General features: G+C 45.9%; 1 protein-coding gene across 6 annotated transcripts in view; it reads right to left on the minus strand.

Annotated features, from left to right (window-relative positions):
• The window catches only part of FGF1 (fibroblast growth factor 1), a 106,758-nt gene that overhangs the window by 5,481 nt on the left and 80,167 nt on the right, over window positions 1-21,110 (minus strand). For all 6 annotated transcript variants that reach the window (XM_017532282.1, XM_017532284.2, XM_037739899.1 and 3 more), the window contains exons 2-3: window positions 17,953-18,155; window positions 3,631-3,734 (exon numbers count right to left, since the gene is read on the minus strand). In XM_017532282.1, coding sequence (XP_017387771.1) covers window positions 3,631-3,734; window positions 17,953-18,121 — 273 coding nt within the window. In that variant the 5' untranslated portion in view covers window positions 18,122-18,155. The remainder of the gene's footprint in view (window positions 1-3,630; window positions 3,735-17,952; window positions 18,156-21,110) is intronic.

The following is a 21,110-nucleotide window of genomic DNA, read 5'->3' on the forward strand; positions in this document are numbered from 1 at the left end:
CAGTGGTGGGGTGATTCCCTTTCTGGTGGTTTTCAATCATATTGTTCATTGTTTTCTATGTGTTAGCATGTTTGTTACTTTAGGTTATAAACCCTAGTGAGGAAGGACATGGAGCCTTGTTGGTCTTCTCTCTATCCCCCAGCCACAGAGCCTTGCAAATAATAGGTGCTCACCAGCTAAGTAATGCATTTAATTTGATTCTTGAGATAAGATAAAGCAGTCAGTAGAATCAGCCTTTCTTAATAAGGAACTGTGTAACAGGAAGTATCTTGCTTCTTATTCATTCATAATCTTGTGGAATGACAACTGGCTGAGACACTTTAGATCCTTTTGGAACAAGATGAGTATAAATATAATATTTAATTGGATGACTCTGCTGTCTCTAGAGGAACTTGGTCCAGACGTTTGTGTTTGATGCACGTTGTTGGGGGTAGAAGGAGGTAGGCAGTCTGGACCTGTGTGGGCTGCCCACTCCCTTGTAGGGAGGACTCACCCCATGACACCTCACAGTGGGCATCAGGCCTGTGTTCTGTGACAAAGATGAGGATGGCCATCCTATTGCCCACCTGATGTCTCTATTACACTGGAGCAGTTGACACACACAAAATAGCTGAGTCACAGGCTGAATCAGCAGGCCAGATCAGCGGTGCTCCATCCCTCCACAAGGATTTGTCAGCACTCGTCATGCACTTGGTACAAGGCTGAGGACATGTGGGTTAACTATTGATTCATGCCTATTGTTTAAATTGTTTTCTTTTTTATATTTAGCATGTTCCCCTCCCACCCCAAATTACATAGATGATGTAGACTCACTGTAAAAAAAAAATTGTAAAATATAGAAAGGTATTCATATATTATAAAATCACCTATTCCCAACCCCCAGAGATTACTATATTAATATATTGATATATAGCCTTTCAAACTTTTAAAAAATAAATATATCCTTTCCACACACACAAATTTGAATCAGGATGGATTAGTGCCTAAATTTTGTGGAGAGCATGAAGCAGAGCTTTGAGATATCTTAGAACTTCTCTTTATCAATGGGGAAAATGCAAACATTCTTAGGTGTAGTATAGTAAGACTGTATTTCAGGTGAATTGCAGTGATGTCCACAGCTATGGTGGGAAAAGGGGGTGCCTAGAGCCTATCAGAAATTAGATTCTGGGAGTTCTCCCTCGGTATTTTTATATAAGTAAAAGCAGTTTGTAATAAACATAAAAATTGATTTAAATGGGGAAAAGCCTTTAAAGCCTTAAAACTGTGGCATAACCTAAGACACAGTGAGGGTGAGGGGCTTCTAAGCTGATGACTTGTCTTATAGCCTCCACATGTCTGTGACATGCCAGCCACTCTGATGGGCGCATTCTGTGTGTTGCTCCACTGAACCCATGTATGCTCTGTGTGAGGCAGTTATGATCGTGACCAGCCCCATTTTAGACAAGGCTGGGAGTGGGCGAGTGACTTGCCAGAGTGGCAAAGGCATGAGATTCAATCATCAGTCTGAGACTGAATGATTGGTTGATGGATTGATTTTTACTACCACTTGAAAGAAGTACCTTTAAAAAAAAACCCTAGGCCAGGCGTGGTGGCTCCCACCTGTAATCCCAGCACTTTGGGAGGCTGAGGCAGGCGGATCATCTGAGGTTGGGAGTTTGAGAGCAGCCTGACCATGGAGAAACCCCATCTCTACTAAAAATACAAAATTAGCCGGGTGTGGTGGCTCATGCCTGTAATTCCAGCTACTCGGGAGGCTGAGGCAGGAAAATCGCTTGAACCTGGGAGGCGGAGCCAATATCGCACCATTGCGCCCCAGCCTGGGCAGCAAGAGCGAATTCCATCTCAACAACAATAGCAACGACAACAAAACCCTTACTCCCCATGCAGCAGTTGGTGCCTCGGCTCCAAACCCCTCAAAGCCATCCCAGGTGATCTGGACTGAGCATATAGCCTTTTAGAGGTTACCTATGACCCTGAGGATTTCATCTCCTGACCCCTAGCAGGCAGCGAGAGGAAACAGAACTGTGCTCATCTGGACCCTTGGCTGAGGTGACAACCTCAAGAGAGGGCTTCCTGTGCCCTCTGTCACTTGGCAGTTTGATATAAATTGAAACTCCAGACTAAAACCCCCACTACTGGCTGCCTTTTTGAAGACATCTTCATAAAAGGGGTGCAGATTGGATCAGGAATTATAACCAAGCCTTGGTTTATCAACTGTTAGGATACAGAGGAGAGATCATTAAGACCTAGAAATAACTTCACAACCTGCAGTCACTGGTTTAAGCTGTCTCTCCAGGTAACTCTTGTCACAGAGATACAAATAGGGGAAAATTACATTGCTTCTATTTCTATTCCTTTCCCATAAAGACCAATCTATACTCAGTCAAGCCTGTATAAAGCATTAGCTATGACAGGGAAAGAGCAGTGAACATGGAGGATTTTAGCTACTGAAGAAACAATTAGACTACGCCTCTCCATGTGGCTCATTCATCCTCACATCCTTTCAGTACCTAACATGGAACTTAGAAACGAGACATTTGATAAATGTCGAATTAAGTTATTAAGCTTTCTGTCCTTTTAGGTGATCCTTTCAGAATAAAAGGGACAGGACAGGCGTGGTGGCTCACGCCTGTAATCCCAGCACTTTGGGAGGCTGAGGCAGGTGGATCGCCTGAAGTCGGGAGTTGGAGACTACCCTGACCAACATGGAGAAACCCCATCTCTACTAAAAATACAAAATTAGCAGGGTGTGGTGGTGCATGCCTGTAATCCCAGCTACTCGGGAAGCTGAGGCAGGAGAATTGCTTGAACCCAGGAGGCGGAGGTTGTGGTGAGCCGAGGTTGCAGATTGTACCATTGCACTCCAGCCTGGGTGGCAAGAGCGAAACTCCATCTCAAAAAAAGGTGGGGGGAGTCTATTTTCAAATTTTTATGCATGACATGTAACCTACAAAAGCCCAGGCTCTGCCATTTGTGTAAAAAGCAATGAGAAACACGCCTATAGCACATACTGCCTAGGTACCCAGGAAACATTTTTGGGCTGTGTGTGGTGACCTATAATTTCAGCACTTTGGAAGGCTGAGCCCAGGAGTTAGAGACCAACCTCAGCAGCATAGTGAGACTCTGTCTCTACAAAAAATAAAAACATTAACCGAGCATGGTGGTGTTTGTCAGGAGTCCCAGCTACTCAGGGGGCTGAGGTGGAAGAATCGCCTGAGCCCAGGAGTTGGAGGCCACAGTGAGCCACGATTGCCCCACTGCACGCCAGCATGGGTGACAGAGCCAGCCTGTCTCAGAGAGAAAAAAAGAAAAACATTTTTGGAATGAATGAATGAATGAATGGAATGGGATTAGATATTCTAAAATGAGTGACTGAGGAGTTACCAAGACATCAATCAATCTTTCCTCTGTGTTTATATGATAATACATTTGAGTGTTTTGAGAGAATACCGCAAGAAACTCTTTTATGTTTGTGCCTAAAATAAAGCAGGGTGAGGGTGGGAATCCTTCTGGAAAAAATAACAAACAGAGACTAATTGTTGCTTTATAGTTTGCCTCACTCCATGTAACAAGATTTCTGGAAACCTCAAACCTTGGCCGCGTCTGGAAGCGTGTCAGCTTCATACTTACTGAGCCGTATAAAAGCCCGTCGGTGTCCATGGCCAAGTACTGGCCAGTCTCGGTACTCTTTATATACACCTCCCCCACGCTTTCCGCACTGAGCTGCAGCTGAACTGGAATAAAAATAACACGAGCAAAAGTAAATAAACACTACGCTTTTGCCGATAGGACCCGTCAGCCAGGACAGTTGGCCATGGAAAATTCTGCTCATTCATTTCTCAGAGCCCTCAGGGATGAGCCTCAGATTAATCAAAACATAGAAATACAGTCCCTTTGTCTTTGTCCCCCACAAAGAAAGCTGTCCGTGGGGAGTTATGACCTGGTGAGAGGGAGGAGAGACAAGGCCAGCTCATCTACCTGTCCACGCTGCTGGTTACAAAATGACTCCATGTGCACCCTCATGGTGCCTCACTGCTTTTTTTCTGTCACCTGGAGGAGGAGGAAATGGCGTTGGCTCCCCTGGGCTCCCTCATCCCTGCATCTTGGAGTGCCTTCGAGTAGGATCCGGCCAGCCTGCATGTGTTCTGCTTTTGTTATCAACCTGCCTTTTAATTGTCTGGGCCTTGTAGTCGTGGGAGAGACTCCTGTCCACAGATCGTTAGTTTATAAAGTCTGAGATTGCTGTTTTCCCTGAGACAGAAGAGGTTCCCAGAAAGTTAGGATTGGTTGCCACATACGAAATTCAGGGAAATTCACAATCAAGCTTCCGTCAATCCCTCAGCCTTTGTGGCAACCCACCTGGGGTACAGGCAGAGGGCAGATGGCCAGCTCCTGATGGAGGGGAGAACGAAGCCGTTACCTGGAAATGCAGTGATGAGAACAGTGGTTCTCAATGGGGGGTGATTTTGTTCCAAAGAGGACATTTGGTAATGTCTGGAGACAGTTTCTGCTGCCACAGCTAGTAGGGTGGGTGCTACTGGCATCTGGTGGGTAGAGGCCAGGGATGCTGCTAACATCCTACAATGCACAAAGCAGCCCCCACAGCAAAGAATTTTCCAGCCCAGAGTCAGCAGCACCCAGGCTGAGAAACCTGGAGATGGGGGGAAAGAACCGTGAGTTACAGAGCCACACTCGCCTCATTCACACTGATTGGCACTCCCAAGGTGCTGGATACTTAATTGGAATCCAGTATCCATTTGATAATTATTAACTTGTTTATTCACCCTAAGGTGCCTCTTGAGGGAGATGCTTTGGTTATTCACATTTGGGAATTGGAATTAATTGTAGACTCTTTGGGATAATTTATTTGGTCACCAGACCATCACAACCACCATTACAACTAGTAGTGAAATCTAGACCAGGAACCAGTGGCTGCCCAGTAGTTCCCTAGGAGGATAAGGTGGCATCTCTGAGGTTCAGGCTGGCAGAGGGCGAGGGACAGGAGAGGCTGGAACACACGTGGCTTTGGTTAGTAGATCTAGACCCCTCATTGGCTTTTCTTTGTTTTCTTTTTTCTTTGTTTTTCTTTTTATTTATTTATTTTTGAGATGGGGTCTTGCTCTGTCACTTAGGCTAGACTGCAGTGACACGATCTTGGGTCACTACAACCTCCGCCTGCCAAGTTCAAGCAATTCTCCTGCCTCAGCCTCCCGAGTAGCTGGGATTACAGGAGTGTACCATGTCTGGCTAATTTTTATGTGTTTAGTATAGATGGAGTTTCACCATGTTGGCCAGGCTTGTCTCAAAGTCCTGATCTCATGTTCTGCCTACCTCGGCCTCCCAAAGTGCTGGGATTATAGACGTGAGCCACGGTACCCGGCTTGTTTTCATTTTTGATTTAATTTATTTGAATAGGAAATATACTCGCATGTTTCCACCTAGCAGAGGAGACAGTGAAAATCTCCCTTCTGAAGTGCACATCTCCTGGGGGAATATGGAAACAAGGAAACTCCTCCTAGACACATTGTATGTGTATCCTTTCTAGAGAGCTTGCATTCATATATTGCAAAAGACATACTGTCTCTTACTAATGGTAACATACTAAGCACACAGTTCTGCACCTTGCTTTTTTTGCTTAGCAAATTGGAGAACTTTCTACATCAGTTCTGAAAGTGAACTTCTTTCTTCTTGCCAGTTGAATTGTGTTCCATTATGTAGCTACACCATAATCGTTTAACCACTTCTCTGTTCATATGCCTCTATTTTCTTATTTCTCTTTGCTTTCCTTATCTCCTGATTCACCCCCAGGATGATACATAGTTTCATCACCCTTATCTAAGATGCAATTCTCCCTTCCTTGGAAGTCTTTGCTATAGAGACTCAGGACTTCCTTTAGCTTCCTGTGGCAAGTGGAGTTTACTTTATTCACAGGAAGGAACTGGAACCCACGGATGCACTTTCTCACAGGTCCTCCTAGTCATGGTTAGCTCTGAGAGTGTAGTCACGAGGGAACAGGCCAATGGGCCTCTACTGTAAGGTGGGCCTGCTCTCTTGAGCCTTCAGTCACACCACTTGTTCCCTCTGTCTTTCTGCTCCTATTAAACTTAAACACAGGCCAGGTGTGGTGGCTCATGCCTGTAATCCCAGCACTTGGGGAGGCTGCGGCAGGTGAATCACCTGATATTGGAAGTTCACTGGAGAAAACCCATCTCTACTAAAAATACAAAATTAGTCAACCATGGTGGTGCCTGCCTGTAATTCCAGCTACTTCGGAGGCTGAGGCAGGAGAATTGCTTGAACCCAGGAGACAGGGGTTGCGGTGAGCTGAGATGGCACCATTGCACTCCAGCCTGGCAACAAGAGCGAAACTCCATCTCAAAAACAAAAACAAAACAAAAACCACTTCAACACAACAAGCTCTTTCCCTGTCTTCCCAGCATCTTTACACATGCTATGCCCTCTCTCTGGCGGCTTCTTCCTCCAGATATTGACGAGGTTCTTCTCTTCCAGGCTTCAGCCTAAATGTCCTAAAACAGGCCTTCTCCAGTAACCTGTGCACTGGGTCCTTTTACCCTCACCCCATTTTCCCTGCAATTCCACCTTCTCCACATCTTCCTCCTCCTCTGGCCCTTGTTTGTTTCTTTCATGGCACTTAGTATAACATGCAATGATTTTTAGTATCTAGGAAGCTACTGATCTATTTCTGCTTCCCAGGAGAGTGTACACTCTGAGAGGAAGGGCAGAGATCTTGTCCTGTTCCCTCTTGGGACCTCAGCACCTCCTACAATGCGTTGCACACAGGGGACAGTCCATATTTTTTGGTGACTGAATGGTGTTGGACTAATACTGGCAGAGATGATTCTGCTGGCCCATCATCAATCAGGCTTGCACTTTATGTTTCCAGTAATGCTCTGAGGGGTGCAGTAAGACGCGACCGTGTGGAGAGTTGTAAGGCTCGAGGCTGGGCTCTGAGCTGAGTGACCTTGGCTAGGCTGTGTAGTCTCATCAACACAATCTCTTTTTCAGTAAAATGAAGGGTATTTGGGCTCAGTCTCCATAAAGTTATTTCTTGGTCTAACAGTCTACGAAGCAAGTAGATAGACTGAATGCCAAATAGAATATTCTTTGGCAATATAAAGGAACAGCATTCTGAGGTGTGCCACCACATGGATGAGTCTGGAAAGAGTGCTGAGTGGGAAGCAAGCATCGTAAAGGACCGTGTATTTGATGATTCCATTTAAATGTCCAGAATAAGCAGACCCTTAAAGACTGCAAGTAGATTCATGGTAGCCAGGGCTGGGGTGGGTGGAGAGTAGGGAATTATGGTTAGAGGCATGGGGCTTCTTTTTGAAAATATTCTAAAGTGGATTGTGGTGTTGGTCGTACAAGTCTTAAGTTGTAAGAAAGCCTACTGCATTGTACAACTTAAATGGTGAGGTGTATGGCATGTGTCTTATATCTCAAAAAGCTGTTTTTTAAAAAATGGTTATTAGACTTTGTGGTTTTCAGAGAAACTTCCCATAGACTTTTCTGTCAATTTCTCAGCATCATCTTATATGTTTCAGAGAGACCAGAGGAAGGGGCTAACCTTTTGTTGATCACCTACAATGTGCCAGGCATCATGCTAGTTTCTATCTTGATACAAACAGTATAAAATTAAAGATGTGGGCTCCAGAACACAACTGCATGAACTCAAATTCTGCTTGGCTGCCTATCAGCTGTGTGATCATTAGGCAAATTACTTGCCTCTGTTTCCTTATCTACAATGGTAGTTGTTGTAAGGGCTAATGCGTGGAAAGTGGCCAGTGCTCGTGTGACCATTTCCTCTGTGCTTTTGTGACCTTTTCTGCTCCTTGAAGCATTCCCTGGAGGAAGGCGATCCTTGCTCTGTCCTTTAGGTGAAGCGTTTTGTGAGAGCATGTTTTATGCAAGGTTATACTTCTAAGAAGGGGAAAAATCATTACCGGAGCCCAGGTTGGGTACTCAAAGTATCCTACGTTTTTCTCTCTTTCACACCGCCTCTTGGGCTCCAGTAATGGGATGGATTGATCCAAATCCAGCCATACTCTCCTGCTCGGACCCTCTTGTGTTCAAGATCAGACATGGACACGATGGCGGGTGGTCATCCAGCATCCCGTTAGCAGCCATGGAGTAGACTGAGTTTAGTTGCCTGGGACTCTTTTCAACCTACCACCCATTTATGTATTTAGTCAAGCACATTATAGGTGCTACAGAAACCCCAAAGGGAAGGTCTTTTTAGGTCATCAAAGAAGTTTTTTTGTTTTTGTTTTTGAGATGGAGTCTTGCTCTGTTGCCCAGGCTGGAGTGCAGTGGCGTGACCTCCGCTCACTGCAACCTCTGCCTCTCAGGTTGAAGTGATTCTCCTGCCTCAGCCTCCAGAGTAACTGGGATTACAGGGACATACTATCACGCCCAGTGGTTTTTTTGTATTTTTAGTAGACACAGGGTTTCACCATGTTGGCCAGGCTGGTTTTGAACTCCTGACCTGAGGTGATCCACCCACCTCAGCCTCCCTAACTGCTGGGATTACAGGCGTCAGCCACCTGGTGCAGCCAATCAAGGAAGATTTTTAAAAAGCTTTTCACTTCCTATTCATTTCTGTTTTGCTGCCTTCGATAGCACCTACTTGTCTGGCCATGGGGCTGAATAGGGTTGGCTTTGCCATCTGTGGAGTTCCATCATGGCCATGATGAGGCCTCACAGAGGTGAACAAGAGCCAGAGGCCTGCTTAGCACATGACTTCAGCCCTCAGCCGTGAGTCCCAACACCAGGGTTGTTGTACCGGTGAGGGTTCGTCTCAAGAGTTTCCTCTGTAAATATTATTTCTCCAGGATGTCCAAGTTTCATAGCTCATTTTCACTAGATTTCTTTCTGGCTCAGTTTCCTAAACATATATCTCTCTGCAAGCAGGGCTGGCAGGAAGAAGCAACACCCAGCCCAAGCAGCTCGTGTAGCTGGCTAGGTGTCCAGCTCTCTCGTGTGACTTCATTCCAGTTTTCCAGACCTACATCCTCTTGCAGCTGCTGCTCAGGACAGGCAAGGAAGGAGAGAGCGTGAGAAAGGGGAGCCTTGGAAAGAGAGGGAGGGGCTGGCCACACAGCAGCAGCTCCTTCCTCGGGTGACAGCTCAGGATCGGGGACAGAGAGCCATTCAGTCAACACACATTCACCTACAAGGTGCTGGGACTTGCGTTCAGTGCCAGGCATGGTCCCTGTACTCTGGCCTCCACATGATTAGGGATACAGACAGATAATCCTAGGAGTGATTGATACAACAACAGTCACAAACCTCCCCTTGTTTTTGAACTAAAAGCAAACAAGTCCAAAAACTGCGACATTCTTTCTCTTTCTCTCTCTCTGTGTATAGGTTTTTTTAAAATCCCCTTTCAAAGAAAGCAGAATAAAACATACAGTGAAAAAATAAAAAAAACAAAATTACAGTGGGAGAATATAGTAAATCCTTGATTAAAATTTTGTTTAAAAAAAAAATACAGGCTGGATGCGGAGGCTCATGCCTGTTATCCCAGCACTTTGGGAGGCCGAGGTAGGTGGATCATGAGGTCAGGAGATTGAGACCATCCTGGCTAACATGGTGAAAACCCGTCTCTACTAAAAATATAAAAATTAGCTGGGTGTGGTGGAAAGCACCTGTAGTCCCAGCTACTCGGAAGGCTGAGGCAGGAGAATCACTTGAATCCGGGAGGCGGAGGTTGCAGTGAGCCGAGATCGCACCACTGCACTCCAGCCTGGGTGACCCCGTCTCAAAACAAAACACAAAAACCCACACAATACAACATGTGCAGCTCATGAATATATCTGTAGTAAAATATAAAACTGTGCACCAGACACTGACCAAATTCATACAAGCAGCTGCTTTGGGAAGGAAAAGAGGAGCTAAGACTGGGAGAGGAATTGAGGAAATGTTTCCTTCATCCTAACTCTATTTCTTTATAAACAATTCTGAGGTAAGAACAGCCAGCTGGTGCCACTGGAGACTCTGGGTTATGGGATTTCTGGGGTTTGCTGGTGTTTAGTCTGACATATCTAGTGCATAGTTTTATATTTTACTACGTATACGTGAGCTATGCACATTGTTTTGTGTATTTTACAAAATTTTCATCAGGGATTTGCTGTGATCGCCCTGATTTTCCTTCATACCTTTCAGGGTGGCAGCTGATGTGTTAAAGCTCTGTTCTTAGTCAATGGGACACTCAGAGCTGGACAAGACTCCTGCTTTGGGTTCCTGGTGGCCCCGGAGATGTTTTATGACCCAGCTTAGGCTTCAGTCCGTGTTGCATCTAGACCTGAGCATAGGTACCCATGAAAGTGGGTCTTCTTGAGGGCAGATAGGGACCCAGGAGAACTGCGGAGGCAGGATGGGGTTGAGGCGCCTCTAAAGCTATAACTTCTCTGTCCACTCCTTTTTCAGTACCCTCCACCAGGTTAGAGCACAGTGCAAAGGAGGAGGAGCAAGTCCTCTCTTCTTTATCCCATACCAGGATCTAGGACTTGCTGTCTATGAACAGGAAGGTCAGTGTCTCTCAAGCATCCCAAGAATGAAGGGGCAAGCACTTTTTCAGAAGCAAGATAAGTCCATGGTTTTCATTTATCCTCTTCTGAAATGGGGACATTAACAATCAATTTAACTGAAGAAATGGAAAGCAACTTTTAAAAAGGTATGCTAGTGAAAAAAATTTCTTGGAGAAATTCAAACTTAGATAAAGCATTTGTAAAAATGTGCAGGAAGAGGGTTGGAAGCATTTGCTTGGTGGACTTGTGGCTGTACGTGCCCCCAGTGGAATCCAGAGTCCTGTTCCTTTACTAAGAGTCAGTTGGGAGTGTTGGTTTGGGAATAGCCTGTTGATCAGAACTACGTATCAATGACACTGAAATGTGCAAACTCACCTTTATGGGTCTTACCCTTCCTTGTCCCATGCTCACTAAACCCCATCCCGAGTCCCTGCACACCCGGGGAACCTACACAAATGGGAGGCCAGAGCTTCTGCATGGCTGCGCTAGCTCCCAACTAGGTGTTCACCCCTTTTGTCTGAGGAGCGATACCTTTGTAGCTTTGATTTTCTCCTCCGTTACCCAAAGCCTTCCATTAGGTCTTCGCAGTAGTTCGTTCACAGTAAGAATAGTGATCCCTTACTTCCCAAAGGCAGAAAGAAGGAAAAAGAGTTTTGAGCCTGCCAGTGCCGAGAGAGTCAACTTTGAGGTCCTGCACCCTGTTTCTGAGCCCCAAGGTATCATAACGTCTTCCTGACCCGTCCCAGGAAAACGTCAAGATAAGACCACAACTGGTGCATTCGACGAGGAAAATGCCTGGAGAGAGGGGCTCTGCTTCTGTAGCAGGTCTGTTCGTGGCCTCTCAGCCTGCTTTCCACCTCTGCTCTCCAACGAGAGGCCAAGACAGATTACGTGCCTGGTTTATTCTGGGTTGGAGACTTCCCGTCCTTTGCCGTGTTTACCCAAAGTGAGGTCAGCCTCATTCAGAACTTGGTGAGGTTGTTTTATGTCAGTGGCATTTATAATTAAAATGTAGCCACAAGCTGGGATTCGTAAAACATTAGAGAAAGACAGAGAAGGGGAAAAATTGAATTTGGGGGAAAATAATTCCAGTGGTTAAAAAAATATACATATACATACATATATATACACAAATATATATACACATATAAATATATATACACACACATATATATAAATATAAATATATATATTTTAAAAACTTTTCTTAAAAGGTGTCTGCTTCTTTAATGTCTTAAAAAGATGCCTGGAAAATTTTGATACAGTCCAGAGACTGAATGACATATATATAGACACACACACACACACACACACACACACACACACACACACGTGTGTGTGTATATATATATGTGTACGTAAATATATATATACACGTGTATGTGTGTCTATATATATGTGTGTGTGTGTGTATTTTAAATTTATGTATAAAAACCTCTATATAATCAGATGAGGGTTGTGGGGAGGAAGGCAAGGGTCCTTTCCATCACATGTGACTGAGGTGAGAGCCCCCTGTCGCTGAAGATGTTCCTACCTGGAGACCTTCCCCTCTCTCTGACTTCCGGCAGTGGGGTCCCGCTCTGCCCATCGTGGTGATTTGAAAAGCTGTTTTGACCTTGCGCCTATGCTGGTTGGGGATGAAGTGCCTTAACCGCTAGGTGCTGAGTGATACCAACCAGAGAACAGAAGTCTGGACTCCCCTAAAGCAACAAGGCAGGAGGCATTTCACCGAAGAGCAATCTGCCTTTTAGAAAGGGCTACAAAGTAGGATTGTTTTGATCAGCGAACTCTTGCTAGTGCCTTTAGGATGTGGCTTGATTTATAAATATTTGATTGGCATGCACTTTGCTCAAGAACATTTCCATTTGTCCAGTGAGTGGTGCTGGTAATTCTGCTCCCCACGTAGCCTCTTGCGTGCTTGGGGAGGTGATGCGTTGTGGGCCGTGGCAGGCAGCTGCAGGTCTGGCATGCTTGTGAGCAAATTATTCTCTAATTATTGTTCTAGTTATTAATCCCATTGAGGGATAAGTCATGGTCCCCCTTCGCCAGAGAGGAAACATCCCTGAAAGAGCAGAATCAAACACAGAGCAGACGTTCCCTGCCAGAAGAGTGAGGCGGGGTGGGGCTTGCTGTTCCTGTGCCTGGGTAAGGTATGCCTCTGTGTCAGGCCTCAGTGGCTTCACCCAGATAGTCCCAGAGAAGCTGGGACAGTCACCCTCAGTTCTGTGAGCAAGCATAGCATTCACTTATTCTAACAGACTTGAAAGATGAGCTGGCTAGGTAAGGAAGGCTCAGGAATCCTGGAAGAATGATTAGTTTCATTTTTTTGAGCACTTTTGTGCCTAGCAGTGTGCTGAACCCTCTTACAAACATCACATTAAGACGTCTACATTCCTGTAAGTGGGTACTGTTGCCATTCTTGTTTTTAGAACAAGGCAACCGAGGCACATTGAGAAGTAACTGTCCCAAGGTGACAGACACAGAAGTGGTAAATAGCAGTGTTGGGACCTGACCTACCTCCATCTGACCCACAGCACTGATGTTTACTGAATCAGTTTGCGGGGCAGAACCGCCGTCACGGTGTTGGGGTGTCACTGGGTCAGTTTGAGAGGCAGAACCGCCGCCATGGTGTTGGGGTGTCACTGGATCAGTTTGCGGGGCAGAACCGCCATCACGGTGTTGGGGTGTCACTGGGTCAGTTTGCGGGGCAGAACCGCCGCCACGGTGTTGGGGTGTCACTGGATCAGTTTGCGGGGCAGAACCGCCGTCACGGTGTTGGGGTGTCACTGGATCAGTTTGCGGGGCAGAACTGCTGTCATGATGTTGGGGTGTCAGGGTTGGTGGGATATGGAAGGAACCTTAGTCCTGGAAGCAGAAGACATGGTTGCTGCCAAGCCCTCCCAGTTAGGAGCTGGTCACGCCTGTTAGCTGCAGTGCTCTTAGAGTGATGATAATTAGTAACCTCTCAAGGCTGTGGTTAGCTAGAAGTGAGAGAGTTCAGCATAATGGCCAGCACATATCAGGGCTCCATAGATGTTTGTTGAATATTTGGTTGAATTTGAATTTAGTGGCCACCAAGACAGTTCACTCACTCATCAAATTAATGTTCACTGGGTATTTTACCAAGTGGCAGGCAATGTGCTAGACACCATATTTGTAGTGTTGAGCAATAAGAGACAAAGTCCTTGTCCTCAGGGAGTCCAGTAGGAGGGAAACACCATTAAATAATCACACAAATAAATATAGAATTACAACTCCGAAAAGAACTGCATGGTACATGAGACATTACTGAAATGCTTGTGTCCAAAATGGAACTGGCCATCTTCCCCTGGACCTGATGCTCTTCCAGAACCTCCCCCTCTGATGGTGACACCATTTACATGTCTCCCTGGACTGAAGCTTAGCGGCCAACATGAACCTTCTCACAAAGTGTGCCGATCAGCCCTGGAATCTATGCAGCACTCCCTGGAGGATTCTGCCTAGCCTTCACAGCGTGGCAGCGTAACCAGCGTTCACAATCCAGACTGCTAATTGTCTGCTGCAGTGATTTGAGGAATGGTAACAGGACAGACCCAAACCGTCTTCTCTGCAGGTCACAAGTCCACCAGTAGACATTTTACTCAGGTCTCTATGAGAATGGCCCCCCGACAAGTATCTGTCCTAGGATTAGGCCACTGTAAAAAAGGTTAGGTACTTGGAAACTCATTCTCCTAGAATTAGGAAGAAGGTATATTTGCCCAGGAAAGATCAATGACTTGGGGACAAAGGGAAGCTGTGAAAGGAGTTATTTCTGCCTTGTAGAGCTCAAAGGCCATATGTACGGTTCTATCTTGTGTGATTTATTTAAATTTTTCTATTGGCTTTTAGAAATGCTCTTTCTGAAGATAGTCTTAACATGTGACTCCACCTGTCACCTCAGTCTCTAATCATGCTCAAACTAGTGATCAAAAAATTGAAGATACCCCCTGGCCAGGACGTGTGGACCACATTTAGCCAGGGAGCATTCGCCTCATGCCTAGCGGAGGCAATTCTGAATAACTCTTGAAATTCAGGGCCGGGCGCGGTGGCTCACGCCTGTAATCCCAGCACTTTGGGAGGCCGAGGCGGGTGGATCACGAGGTCAAGAGATCGAGACCATCCTGGTCAACATGGTGAAACCCCGTCTCTACTAAAACTACAAAAACATTAGCTGGGGATGGTGGCGCATGCCTGTAGTCCCAGCTACTCAGGAGGCTGAGGCAGGAGAATTGCCTGAACCCAGGAGGCAGAGGTTGCGGTGAGCGCGCCATTGCACCCCAGCCTGGGTAACAAGAGGGAAACTTGGCCTCAAAAAAAAAAAAAAAAAAAAAAAAAAGAAATTCAGAAGGGCTCTGTCAGTACCACCACTGAGCAGAAGAGGGCGACAGAACCACATTCAGGGAGTCCCCAAGACTCCTCTCACCTGCAGAATCTTAGGAGATAGAATTTTCGCCCTTGTGAGGCACACCGGGGAGTGCTGCCATTCTGATTCCCAGGTGAGGAAACAGTCTCAGTGAGATTAAACGATTTTCCTGAAAATTAGCTGGGAACACTAGAGACCCTTAAATTACTAGTCAGGAAAGGATGATGGGAAGAGTCCCAGGGTTGGGGGGCTCCAAGCTTCTTTTGCAGAGTATACAAACAGAAAAAATGTATGATGGAAAGGACAGTCATTGTCCAGGTTTCTCCAGGTAAAAAGGGGCAGAGCAGGCTTGAACTCGAGCCTGCTGACCCTGTAGCACAATATCCAGTTCTGGTATTGCCGGGTACAGGGATGGACTTCTGGCCACCCAGCCCACTTACTCTGACCTCTGCCCTCTTGGTCCTTGTTCCCAGTTCCAGAGTAAGCAAATAATAGGCCCACACAACAACACCGAGTGTTGGCAGAGAGACCCTGAATCCAGGCCTGTATCTAACCCCTTGACTTTCCTGGGTGGCAGTACTGTAAAAAAGGAGCTTAGAAAGTTCTCAGATTCGACACTGTGTTACCGTATTCTGGGCTGAATGTATGGGAAGCTTGATGATGATAAATGCAATATGAAGCAACATGTGCTGTGCTGTTCCTCTGTGCCAGGCACTGTGCCAACAACTCTCACTATATTACCTCATTTAATCCTCCCAAGAAACTGGTGAGGCAAGGAGTATTAGTATTCTTTTTGTACAAGTGAGAAAAGTGAGGACAGAAAGATACAGTTGCCCAAGTTTACTTGGAAAACAATCCGGCTTTCCTTGAATGCAGACATCCTCATATAAACGCCCAAGGCTACCTTGTGCTTCTTTCTAGAAGTTCCTGACATCTTAAGTCAGGTGGCCAGATCCACTGAGGACTCCAGAAGTTGTCCCAGCGTTAGGCACCCAGAGTGCAGTCTGTCTAATGAGGGAATGGCAACAATGAAGCCATTGTCCATTGCACCACAAACTCCAGTATTGGAGCCTCTTGTTATCCCCGAATTCAAGAGTTCCCAGAAGAGCTAGCTTAACCCCAAGGAACACATCACGAAGCTTGTCTTTCCTCTTGGGTTCTGAGGACCAGAGAGCATTCCCTGCTTTTTCAGAAAATTGGTAAGCTGTATTAGGAACTCTTAAAACCCAGAGAAATTAAAGCTAGTTCCCTTGTGTTGTATGGGGAAGACCACATGAATTGAATATCATGCCTGACACAATGGACCACCACCTACATCCACTGATTTGTAGTAAATACTGCTTATGTCTGCTTTTAACAAACTAGATCTTTTTGTGCCTCACTCTGATACCTGTTTTTCCCTGAGTATAAGGCATTCAGCAAGCGCATTTGAAGATAAGCCATCAAAACAAAGCCCAAAAGAGCCAATTCTGCAGCTGCAAGCCCCAGCCCCAGCCCCAGCCTCAGCCTTCCTGCTCTTCATCTCAAAGCTCTGTGCAGTGGGAGGGAAGGAAGGAACAATGTCACCTCGTGTGTAAACGCCAGCGTCCATCCCCACTACCTGTGCATCTGAGGGTAGAGCGTGAGCATCAGCTAAGTGATCATTTGTGCTTAGAGCCTACAACTTCTGGTGCCTGGTCCATGGATAATTAAGATCACCTGATATATAAACCATCATGTCAAAGTGAGAGCTTTGCATTGCATTTTAAAGCCAGTCCTGCAGAAACTTCCTGCCTGTCCTCTTCTGTATCTCCTGATTTTCCTTCTCTTGGTTTGTGGCATATTTGACTCTTAAGATTGCTGACCCTTGGCTGGGGGCGGTGGCTCAAGCCTGTAATCCTAGCACTTTGGGAGGCTGAGGCAGGCTGATCACAAGGTCAGGAGTTTGAGACTAGCCTGGCCAATATGGCGAAACCCCGTCTCTACTAAAAATACAAAAATTAGCCGGGCATGGTGGTGTATACCTGTAGTCCCAGCTACTCGGGATGCTGAGGCAGGAGAATTGCTTGAACCTAGGAGGTGGAGGTTGCAGTGAGCCGAGATCACACCACTGCACTCCAGCCTGGGTGACAGAGTGAGACTCCATCTAAAAAAAAAAAAAAAAAAAAAAAAGGTTTCCAACCCTCTAAGCAGGGACTGGATCTGACCTCTGGCTTCTCTGTAACATCTGATGCTGATGCTACAGTGGGACTCAGGGAATCTCAGATAACATCACGATGGGACCCAGAAACCTAATATCAAACGCCGGAAGAACCAAAACAGAAGGAAGAGGTTTTTTATACTTAGATAGTCAAGAAGATTCTTTTCTCCAGAGTCATACCTTCATTTACCAACACCCTCTGAGAGCTGGGCTGCCAGGAAGGCCTGGAAGATTCAGCGTTTGGCACGAGTCGCTCCCACTCTCCAGCTTCTATACGGTCTGGAGAATGACTTTACCCCTGCTGGTTACCACAGCCACATCTGCGCGATATGCAGAGGGAAAGCTGCATAATTTACGATGTGTAAGACTACGATTATGAACTAGGATTTCACAAATCAAGCCCAGTGGAAACATAACCAGGAGAGTCAGTTGACTTGAAACGGAGCCCACATCTCTGTGCAGGATTTACCACCATGCCCGTCTGGTTCATCCCCTCGTGGAGCACGCGGGCCCCGGACCAGCCTTGGGGCCAGATCTTTCACTAATTACAGAAACCTGGGAAAACATACAGCGATTGAGCACCGGCAGCCCGTTCTGTTGGGTCAGCAGAGAGTGCTTTAAAAAGCTTGAAATAGGACACGTTTAGGTAAGTGGTGGCCCCCACAACTCCCTCTTTTCCCAACCCAGATGTTTTACACATTGATGTGAGTCCACCTCGGCATGTGGCGTGCCTGAATAGAACCCTGGAGAAGCAAGTATCTCTCCTTAAGTATGCTCCTTCCTCCCACCTTGACTACAGAAGATGCCAGAAAGGGAAAGGGGTGCCATAGAGATGGGCTTACTGTGCTGGTCGCTCCTGTCCCTTGTCCCATCCACTGTGCCATCCGGAAGGATTCTCAAGAAGTGGCCCCCGTTGCTACAGTAGAGGAGTTTGGGCTTCTTGTAATTCCCTGGAGGCAGATCAAACTTCTCGGTCAGGGCTGTGAAGGTGGTGATTTCCCCTTCAGCCATGGTTCAGCAGCTGTTTCTCCTGGCACTTTCAAGACTGTAAGAAATGGAACAAATCTGTAGTCAGTTCTTCCAGCAAAGGCACAAAATGCACTTTGAAGAAAGGAAGGACAGCTCCCAGGCACAGGGCTCCTGGGCAGTGAGTAACCACAGCCTGCCCAGGTGATGCCCGCAGTCAGCGGGGCTGTGGGGTGGCTGGTGGTTAAGGAAGGATGGTCCCCGGCATGGGAGGGGTTTCCAGGCCATGTCGCTCTTCCCAATTGGACACAGCTTTGAACCAAGCTGTGCATTTTTTAGAACTTCAAATTTAATCGTTTGACCAAGAGGAAAAAAAAATCATGTTTTGGTCCCTCCTCCTGGTCCACACACATCCTCAAATTCAACACCAAAGTTGCACTAAAATAACACGCAGGGTCTGGCTGAAACCCACAAGACCTGAGAGGCCAGGATCCAGGTTCTGCCCTCCACCCTCGCGCTGCCTTGACGAGATACAGATAGCACAGATGGCACAGATGGCCTGGACACTCAGGACCTGCACGCAAAGGCACAGGAGGCCTTTCAGGGACACAACACGGACAGCAAAGGGTTAGGATGTAAAGGGAACCTTCTGGATTTTCTGGGGGAAACAGAACTGGAACCAGGGGAAAAGGCACAGAGTGGGAGTAAGTGGGTTTTTTAAAGGAGAAACACCATGTCAAAGGAAATTTTATGAGACAGATGATGAGGAAAGCTATGCCTGCTTCCTGCTTATTCCACAGCTTTCCACATAGCTTCATGTGGCACAGAGAAGGTGAGCCTGTCCCTTGCATACAGGCTGCCTTTATCCTAGTTATTTTCTAATGTGAGATAGAACACAGAAACCACCATATTGTATATAATATACCTCTAACATTATATATAGCTACTACATACAAACATATTACTAATGTGAAAATGCATCGCTTACACCTCAAAGGACTAAAAAACAAAACCAGTGAGCATTAGAGTTGGTTAAAGCATATACTTGCCCCACCATTTAGAAGGAAGTGCTGATGACTGAAAAGAAAGAGGCCAAAAAGAAACCAGGAAGCTAACATGGGAGCTGCACTTTGTAAGAGTAAGTAGTGAATGTGATCATCAATACATATCGATTATCAAGTGGTCATAGAATAAAAATCCTCATCATTTAACGTATTTTGGGCTACAGGTTATCTCAAGTAATCTCACCATAATCCTTTTAGGTAGACACTAACATTATCCTCATTTCTTTTTTTTTTTTTTTTTTTTTTTTTTTTTTTTTTTTTTTTTTTTTTTTTTTTTTTTTTTTTTTTTTTTTTTTGAGACAGAGTCTTGCTCTATTTCCCAAGCTGGAGTGCTATGGTGCGGTCTCGGCTCACCACAACCTCCGCCTCCCAAGTTCTAGCAATTCTCCTGCCTCAGCCTCCCAAGAAGCTGGGATTACAGACATGCACCACCACACCCGGCTAATTTTTTGTGTGTGTTTTTAGTAGAGATGGGATTTCACCATGTTGGCCAGGCTGGTCTCGAACTCCTGACCTTGTAATCTGCCCACCTCGGCCTCCCAAAGTGCTGGGATTATAGGTGTGAGCCACCGTGCCTGGCCTTTTATCCTCATTTTTAATAAAATAAAACAGCTTAAAGATGTTCAGTGGCCTGCCCAAGGGCAACAGCTAGTAAGCAGTGGAGCTGAACCTCAAAAGCGGTCTGGGAACAGAAAGCCCCAATTTGCCCTTAATCACCATGAAAAGGTTTAGTGACTTTATTAGCATTAGTCTTTTAATGAGAAGTGGGGTTTTTACCCATTGCCTGGTATGTACATCTGTCACCATAAACTTGTCATTCATGTACTTATTCATTTGTGACCCAAAGGTTGGCTAGCTCCAACAGCCTCTCCTTTTGCCCCCATGCCAACCACGAAACAGGACTCCACGCGTCTCCTCCTTCTCCAGGAGAAACCCACCCCAGCAGCTTCGTGAGCATCCTGGAAGACCTACAGCCACCCTGCACTCCCTGCACTAACCATCCATCAGTGCCTGCAGCAGCCTCGTAGAGCTGCTCTCATAGGAGGCAGGTCCATCATAAATCAAGACACCAATTACAATAATTTGTCCTTATGACTTTGGAATGAGGGTTCATGTTGGAAGGCTCCATTTGTTTTCTCTGCTGCTGGCATTTTAATGTTTCTGGTACATTTTTCCCACTCTGCAGCCACATGGGCCAGCCAGTGTTCCTGTTTTCAGCTACTGTTGGAGGCGCCTCCAAGAACCCCAAAGAGAATTTTGCATATACCATCTAAAGTCAGACCATTCCAAATGTCCCCTCCATCCCATATGGTGAAACTTTGATCAATTCTTTTCACATTATACAGCAATAGACAGAAAATAAATGTATTATATGTGAAGATATAGATATATATATATTTCCATATATTAGAAGTATATATCACATATTTATAATAAATTTGTAAATATTTCTAATATATGCACACACACACACACACACACACACACACATATATATATATTTTTGACACGGAGTTTTGCTCATGTTGCCCAAACTCAAGTGCAATGGCATGATCTCAGCTCACTGCAACCTCTGCCTCCCAGGTTAAAGCAAGTCTCCTGCCTAAGCCTCCTGAGTAGCTAGGATTACAGGCACATGCCACCATGCCTGGCTAATTTTTTGTATTTTTAGTAGAAATGGGGTTTCACCATGTTAGGCTGGTCTCGAACTGCTGACCCCAGGTGATCCACCTGCCTCAGTCTCCCAAAGTGCTGGCTGGGATTACAGGCATGAGTCACCGTGCCTGGCTCACACACGTATAATTTTATTTATGTCAATTTCACAGAGAGGATTGCAGAGTTTACCTTGCATAGCACCATCTCTCTCCATCCTCACTCTCTTATCCATAAGCCTCCAAGTCCTTCTGCGCCCACTCTGGCTCTCTTACTCTCTCTCCCTCTGTCTCTCCACTCACCCCTCTCCCCACGCA

This window comes from Cebus imitator, unplaced genomic scaffold (genome assembly GCF_001604975.1).
Source record: "Cebus imitator isolate Cc_AM_T3 unplaced genomic scaffold, Cebus_imitator-1.0 Scaffold76, whole genome shotgun sequence".
Classification (NCBI taxonomy): domain Eukaryota; kingdom Metazoa; phylum Chordata; class Mammalia; order Primates; family Cebidae; genus Cebus; species Cebus imitator.